This window comes from Octopus bimaculoides, chromosome 5, assembly GCF_001194135.2.
Source record: "Octopus bimaculoides isolate UCB-OBI-ISO-001 chromosome 5, ASM119413v2, whole genome shotgun sequence".
Taxonomy (NCBI): Eukaryota; Metazoa; Mollusca; class Cephalopoda; order Octopoda; family Octopodidae; genus Octopus; species Octopus bimaculoides.
The window spans coordinates 71569988-71578496 of NC_068985.1; the positions used below are offsets into that span (position 1 = coordinate 71569988).

Below are 8509 nucleotides of genomic sequence, written 5' to 3' on the forward strand. Positions count from 1 at the left end.
ACACACACACACACACACACACACACACACACACACACACATATATATTATTTTATTCTTTTACTTGTTTCAGTTATTTGACTGTGGCCATCCTGGAGCACCACCATAAAGTTTTTTTTTTCTAGTCAAAGAAATTGATTCCAGGACTTATTCTTTCAAAGCGTAGTACTTATTTTATCGGTCTCTTTTGCCAAGCTGTTAAGTTACAGGGTTGTAGACATGCCAATATCAGTTGTCAAGCATTGGAAATGGAGAAGCACAGACAGAAAGACACACACACACACACACACATAAATATACAAATATATATATATATGTGTGTGTGTGTGTGTGTGTGTGTGTGTACACAACGAGCTTCTTCCAATTTCCTCCTACCAAATCCATTCACAAAGATTTGATTGTGCCAAGGGTGCCACACAATGGGACTGAACCTGGAACCATGGGGTTGGGTAGCAAGCTTCTTTTTGTACAGTGACATATATATATATATATATATATATATATATATTATATTTTGAAAACTTACTTTATCAGGTAAATGTTGGTGACATTTTTGGTCGCTAACACTTGCCAGATAATTAAAGTAAAGGCTTTCAAATGTTCAATGCTGGCAATCATACTCTCAATGACAAATTGCAGCGTCATCACTGTTCTGTTCAAATAATGTCAAATTGCGAAATAGGAATATTCCTGCACATATATGTGCTCATGCAAATGCAAGCACATACATGCACACACACTCATAGACACATACACACACAGACACACACACACAAGCATATATACATACATGATGGTTTTCTGTAGTTTCTGTCTACCAAATTCATTCAAAAAGCATGTTTTAGACTTAGGTTTTAGTACAAGTCTCTTACCCAAGCATTGGAACCTAACTCGAAACAAGTTTGTGAAGCAAACACTTTAACCACACAGCCATTCTTGCACCTATTATGTGAATTCATAAGTACATACATACATGATGCATGTGTGTATATACTGATATATATATATATGTGCATGTATATATATATATACATACATATATATATATATATATGTGGTAATGCAAACAGGAAAAATAGAACTCAAAATATGAGTGTACGTATATTTTATTAATATTTAGCTGAAGCAACAGATACATGCACATATATATAAATGCAAATGTGTGTGTGTGTGCACATGTATATATGTAAATGCTTATGTGTATATATATGTGTGTATATATATATATATGTGTATATATATATATGTGTGTATATATATATATATATATATATATATATATATATATATATAGTATATATATATCTCTTTCAACAACCAAAATTGATATAAACAAACTTTGACAACTTGACAGCTTCTCTTTTGTTTGCAAAAGATAACCTTCCCCCCACTCTGGCCCTTCTCTATGTCCCAGAAACACACACACACACACACACACACACACACATACACACATACCCTTTGCACCACCTCTCACCCCCTCTCACATTTACTTCTCATCACTCATAACACTATCAAATTTTCCCAACTACTCAGCTACCCTCCTCCACTAGCCCTTTCCCTACTCCACACCATGAATTTCTCATACATTTGTATATGGGTATGTAAATATGCTCGTGTGTGTGTGTGTGTGTGTGTGTGTGTGTGTGTGTATGCACACATAGATGTATACTCTCCAGTCCCTTGTCTATTACCACTTATCACCTTCGCTTTCTTGAGCTATTTCTTTTACTTCTCCCTCCACACTGATATTTACCACCAACCACTCCCCACCTTTGTACATCACTCACAACATTAACCTATACCCCCATCCATAACTACCTATTTCTCACCTCACCCAATGCTGTGAACTTATCCCCCTACAGCTCCCTATCCTCAGTTCTTATCTCTTATATTCACCTTCTTGTACTTTGACAATACAAGAAGGTAAATATAAGATAGCCATGTATTTCCATACCTCCATCACCAACATCTCTATCTTCCTTCCAGCCACTTCCTCCAACTCCTATGCAGTGCAAGGAAGCCATGTATCTCTTCTATCGCAAAACATTTAGGCCTGTCATGCTCTCATGCTTTAGTCTCATGAACCCACCTCCATCCCAGAAGCTTCTTTTTCTTTGTCTTGCAAGTTTCTTGGTGACCTTTACTTATGCTGGTGCACTCTGTAAAGTAGTTGGTGTTAGGAGGTGCATCCAAATATAGAAACCATGCCAAAGCAGACATTGGATTACCATGCATTTTCTGGTTTCTGAGTGGATAGGGGTTGATGTGCAGGTGGGTAGGATGCAGGAGTGTGGAGAAAAGTGTGAGATGTCTGGTGACAGAAGGAAGTCAACAGTAAGTGTTTCAGTGAATAGGAATGATAATTTGGTTGCATAGAAGTGTGAGCAATGTGAAATATGAGTGGAGTGGGACAATATTACAAATGAAGCATGGATGTCAAGTGAAGTGAGTTCAGACCGAGAACTGGATACTGATGAAATATGTAGTTCTCTTATTTAATTAAAACTGCAGAATACTGCCATTAGGCTAGTGACAGAGGGAGCAGTGATACAGAAATGGGGGGATGGTGGTGAAGGGCCCAGTTGCGTTTTTGCACATAATGCTTTCAGAACATCAGTTTTACCCAGATGGGTGGATCTTCACAAGCACCACATATTGCCTGTAGTCCCAATTTTTTATTCTGTCCTCTGTGAGGTTCTAAGTCATGAGATCAGCTTTCATTACTTCACCCCATGTCTTCCTGTGTCTCCTTCTCTTACAAGCTCTCTCCTCATTAAGAGATTGGCCCTTTTTTGTACAGCTGTCCTCATCCATATGCATATACTACATCTGATCCTTTTTTTCTTTTTGTTTTTTTTGCTTTTGGTCTAATTTTTCTCTCAACACAATTGTATTTAGCCATTCATGCACACTGACTTACTACATCTAGTGGAGCATGCTAGCTTCATTGTTTTTTCTGCTCTTCCCATATCCTCTGCATTCAAAACACACATCTCACTACCATGTGATACTGTATTCATACACAAACATCATACAATCTGCCTTTCACAAAATCTGTTTCCCATGTGTCCGAGGTGTTTACTCATGTACATTTTTCTATTAACTTTCTTTGATAGGCATTGCACCTCTAGTGGACAAAGTATGTAAGCTATGGGCATCCATAGCTTACATACTTTGTCCACAAGATTTATACCTACTTGTTTTCTTCTTGTTGAGCAAGGTCATTTCACTGATGGAAGAAGAGTCCTGACTGTTTTCCTACCTCCTAAATTGTTAGTCTTTGCTAAGTTAACTTTGAAGCCCTTGATTCCAGGTTTAAATTTCACAAGTGAAATTTCTTTTCAAATTCTATTAGAAAGATGTCATGAGTATATTGCAGTTCTTTACTGGCAGATTGTCTTAAACTCTTCTGTAATAGTCTGGAGTGTTATGATGAATATAGCAGGGACTGAGAACTGAGCTCTGGTGAACTCCTACCCAGTTTCCTGAAGTTAGTGTTGCAGATCATCTGGTCATTTGCTCCATAGAATTCCAACAGCCTTGTTTCCTCCTCATTTCCAGAACCAAAGTTGTAGCTTCCAATTACATCAGAGTTACTGCCCAGCATGTACAAGCTTGATTTTATTATGCTGGAAGGGCCTTCTCAAGCACAGCAAATGTCTGTGTGATCAGCAAGTGAGAGCCTCATGATACAATGTGGCTGGTTCAGCATATCTGCCTCATCATCCTCCGGGAAAACGCTTTACCATTTTGTCTGCTAGGACCATGAGGCAGCCTGTATTACAGGAAAGTGTACATTCCTCTCCGTAATGTAAAGTTACTCCGCATAAGTTTACAACTGACTAGTCACACACTTCCTGTTTTGTAACATATATATTTGCGTGTGTATATATGTGTGTGTGTGTGTGTGTGTGTGTGTATCATGCTAGCATGGAAAGCGGACGTTAAACGATATGTATGTATGTATATACAATGGTTATTTATTTTCTCAGTGATGTATTACATCATATTATTACAAATTATTACATAATAATATGATGTAATACATTTTTGAGCAAATTTATAACCACTCTATGGAAACATTCATTACATAATGTGAGCAATATCTCTATTCGTATTCTTTTATTATTGTATTTTTCACATCAATAAATGTGCATCATATTGTTGTTAAATACAATGGATTTACACTGTGCTTAATATCATAAATTAAGTAGTTAATATTGCATTGTTTGTTTTATTGACTGGCTGATGGATAGAGAGTGTCATTGGTATTCCTCCGAGTACTCTGTTAGCCAATTATAAGCTAGAGTGCTATTAAGATAATTGCCTGTATTGTATACAATTCCCAGTACTTGATGATATAAATTTACATATATGTAAACACACACACACACACACACACACATGCACACATATTTTTATATATCTATTTGTATATCTGCATGTGAGTGTGTGGATGTATGTACATATAACTATATATATATGTTGTGTAGACATTTTGTTACTACATCAGTTGTGTTTAGGGACAGTTTGTTCAAAACCTCACTTGGTGTATACAAGCAAATAAGTATACAAGCAAATCATCTCTTTAAGAATGAATAAAACTCAAATTATCTTTAAAACTTCAGTGTGTATTGAAATAATGTAGTATTTGTACAATTTTTAAAAAATATTGCACAATTCATAAAGAAAAAGTGTTACAAATTTTAAAATGATTATTTTAAAGATCTCTTTTGAGAAGTTATAAAAGCTAATGGATATTATAATAAACAATTATAAAATATTCTAGTATTATTACTAGATGAATATCATTTCAAAAAAATCTGTTAAAATAATAATTAATCATTTAATTAACCTCATGTGAAGTTTCAATCGGTGGGATGTGAACCATGGGAAATAATTCACCATGACTTTTGTGTATCCAAATAAGCAAATTAATAATTTAAAGAAAAAAATTTAGATTAAGAATTAAAAAATCATTATCATTCTTCTATCTTTTGTGTGCATTTGACAGGTTGTTTATCCAAAGTGGAGGTCAACAAGATGCTGGGAGGGTAGAAGAAGAGTTATCATCTTACTTTAGGTTTTTCTAGTGTTGTACATTTTTCTACAAAAGAATCATCTTGGTTTTTTACTTCTTACTGAAAATAAGCAAAAAATTTGAAAGTTTTTGGTCCATTATTTAAGGAAAATATCCAGACTAGATTGCCACAGGCTATTCTTCTAGGCCCTTGGTTCCCAAACTGGGGTCTGCAAAGCGATTTTAGGGGGTCCACGAAGGGATCAACAATCTTCAGATTTATAATGTTCAAAACCTCAAGTTTTCCAGTTTTAGCTAAAACTAGAACCATTGAACATGCACACAATACACAGAACCCCTAATTTACATGTTAAAAAAACCTTACAGATAGAATGCATTTGAGGTCATGTGCACAGGGTGTACACACATGTACTTGAATGAAGGTATCTCTCTGCAGCTTTATCGATCAGTGTGGGGGTATGGGTGCAACAAGTCTAAACGGCATTAAAAATTGATGGTGTAACAGCCCAGAACATACCCCTGCCTAGACTATACCCGGAGCTAATCTGGGTTATATACCCGGGGCTGGTCTGGACTAGCCCAGACTATACCCCCTCCAGACAACTAAGCCAGAATATACCCTTGTCCAGACTATACCTCATGCTTGTGGACAAATAACACAGATATACCTCACTTATAAAAGTTGCTTCAGGACATATATAAAATATGAATCACCCAATGAAGAATTAACAGTTACATGTAAATTTCAATTTAAACATAGCAATTTAGAATTATCAAATGCAAAATACTTTAAAATGTACCAATATAAATCCAACATGAATGGCCACATTTGTGTAGGTCTAGGCTATGACTCAGAGTACAGATGCACTGCACAGCATGTGCAAGTTGTCAATTTATTTCCAGTCTACCTATACATTGGGTTTATATTGGTACATTGAATATTTACATTTGATAATTTCAAATTGCTATGTTTAAACTGAATTTTACATGTAACTTTTAATTCTTCATCAATTGATATTAAATTTTATATATGTTCTGAGGCAACTTTTATAAGAAAGGTATATCTGTGTTATTCATCCGTAAGCATGGGGTATAGTCTGGATAGGGGTATATTCTGAGCTAGCTATCTGGAGGGGCTATAGTCTAGGCTAGCCCAGACTAACCCCAGGTATAGTCTGGGTAGGGGTATCTTCTGGGTTGTTACAGCAGCCATGACACCGACATAGTCTGCAAGAGTGGTTGATGAGGAGGTTGCAAATTGTTTTCATCATCACACGTTTATGAACGTCTATATTTTCAACATATTAATCATCATAAGTTCATTCTTAATTTTACTTTTCATGCTCAGTAAGAACCTAATAAGCGAATAGAAAGACAAGCCAGTAGCACTGTTAGAATTAAGATGTTTGTTCTACATAAAGTACCTAGTGACTTTTAGTTGAACTTTTTTGAAGTAGCTACAATGCACTACAATGGTAAGAAATTTGACCTAAGTCCAACTTAATGACTAAAATGAGGATATTGAAGCAAAACAAAATTAACCAATTTCGAAGTAACTTCTGCATGAATAAAGACTTACCATGCTTTGAAAAATATCTTATATATATATATGTACATATATATATATATACATTATATATATATTATATATATATATATATATATATATATATATATTTATACTGATAAAAATAACAAAGTTTTTTCAACAAAGTGAAATAGTACAAAATTTTGTGCGTTTACAGCACAACATTTACATATTGTTATTATATTTATTTGTAGAATGTTTTTTTACAAAGGAAAGGATATATGATGAGTCCTATTTGAGCTTCAGTTTTACTGTGCTTACTGCTGGTGGAGTAGAAAAACCACAGTGTGTTCTGTGCTCTGAGGTATTGGCAGCTTCTTTGCTGAAGCCCAGTAGGCTAAAGAGGCATTTGGAAATGAAACATCCCAGGGCAGTCAACAAAGATGCGGAAGTTTTCAGACACCAAGCTGACAGATTGGTTAAATCCAAGCTTGATGACACAGAAATGCAAGACGTCGCAGCTTGTCTGAAAGCCTCCTACGAGGTTTCAAAGAAAATTGCTGCAAAAAAAAAACCTCATAACATTGGAGAGCAGTTAGTTCTTCCTTACTGCAAAGATATAATTTCACTCGTGCTCAGAATGTCTGAACTACAGAAGCTTAGACACGTTTCACTTCCCAACAACACAGTCAGTCGACGAATTGCTGAGATGTCTGATAATATTTTGTCTCAGGTCATCTCAAAGATAAAAACATCAATGTTTAACTATGCCGCCATCCAAATTGATAAAACCACTGACATGGCGGATTTAGCACAACTTTGTGGTTATGTGCATTACGTGTATAACAAGTGCCTGGAATATGAATTCCTTTTTTTTCAAAAGCCTCAACACCTGAACTACTGCAAACAATATATTCCAGAAAGTGGGTCAATTCTTTAACAAGCATGGCATAAACTAGGGGCACGATGGTGCTCCAACAATGCTTGGTTGCTGTTCTGGCTTTCAGATAATGGTGAAGGAGAAGTCTCCTAAGGCAATTGATATGCATTGTACACTTCATCGCCAAACATTGATGGTTAAAACAATGCCTGACCATTTGAAGAATGTTTTGAATGATGTGGTCAAAGCAGTAAATTTTATCAAAGCCAGTTCTCTTAACTTGCATCTTTTTGCTGACTTGTACAAGGACAATGGCTCCAATTTTGAAATGCTTTTACTGTATTTGCATGTGAGGTGGTTATCCAAGTGAAGAGTACTGAAAAGTGTCTTCATTCTATGAAAGGAGATACACAAATTTCTTTGTGGTGCTAAAAAAGAACTGCACAGACAATTCTCCAATATGTCCCTCCTTTTTGGTCAACATTTTTGAATCAGTTAATTCTGTTAACTTAGCACTACAAGGAAAGGACATCACCATTGTCCACTGTCATAAAAAAAGTAACAGCACTTAAATTGAAGCTCCATTTGTGGCATTCTAAATTGGAATGTGAGAATTTCGTACCATTCCTGAACCTCAATACTTTCCTTGATGAAGATGCCCTTCAAGTTGATGCTAACATCCTCGACATAATGAAACAGCATGTCTTAACTCATCATGCTGAAATTCAAAGATATTTCCCCGGCCTACAAAACTTCATAAAAGTTCATCGTTTCATCACCAATCCCTTTGCAATCTCTGTTGTTGACCTTCCGTCAGAAGATTACGTCATTCAAGAACAGTTCATTGACTTGCTGAATGATGGAGGTGCAAAAAACACCTTCCGTAACATGTGTTGCAGTGAATTCTAGATTGAAATGATGTAGTCCTATCCAGATATCACCAAATTGGCCCTCAAATTCATCATTCCGTTTGCAACAATGTACGAATGTGAGACGGCTTTTGCAACTTTACTCACAATTAAAACAAAGGTTTGCAATAAACTGGATGTTGTGCATG

The 8509-nt window shown here is 35.7% G+C and overlaps 2 protein-coding genes across 2 annotated transcripts in view; both read left to right on the plus strand.

The window, feature by feature from the left end:
* The window catches only part of LOC106876212 (zinc finger BED domain-containing protein 5-like), a 9529-nt gene extending 2017 nt beyond the window's left edge, over positions 1-7512 (plus strand). The window contains exon 2 of the mRNA XM_014924672.1: positions 6844-7512. Within this exon, the coding sequence (XP_014780158.1) occupies positions 6844-7512 (669 nt within the window). The remainder of the gene's footprint in view (positions 1-6843) is intronic.
* A 40-nt stretch (positions 7513-7552) lies between these two features.
* LOC128247872 (protein ZBED8-like) lies at positions 7553-8361 on the plus strand. Its single transcript, XM_052968071.1, has 2 exons — positions 7553-7801; positions 7966-8361. Exons 1-2 carry the CDS (start codon positions 7553-7555, stop codon positions 8359-8361), a joined length of 645 nt encoding a protein of 214 aa, XP_052824031.1.
* The last annotated feature ends 148 nt before the right edge of the window (positions 8362-8509 follow it).

What these genes read in the sequence shown, in the direction of transcription:
- LOC128247872 (XM_052968071.1), top strand. Translation starts at nt 7,553, where the DNA reads ATGCTTGGTTGCTGTTCTGGCTTTCAGATAATGGTGAAGGAGAAGTCT. An exon ending in TGCTTTTACTGTATTTGCAT is followed by an intron (nt 7,802 to 7,965) that starts GTGAGGTGGTTA and finishes CTGTTAACTTAG; the next exon opens with CACTACAAGGAAAGGACATC.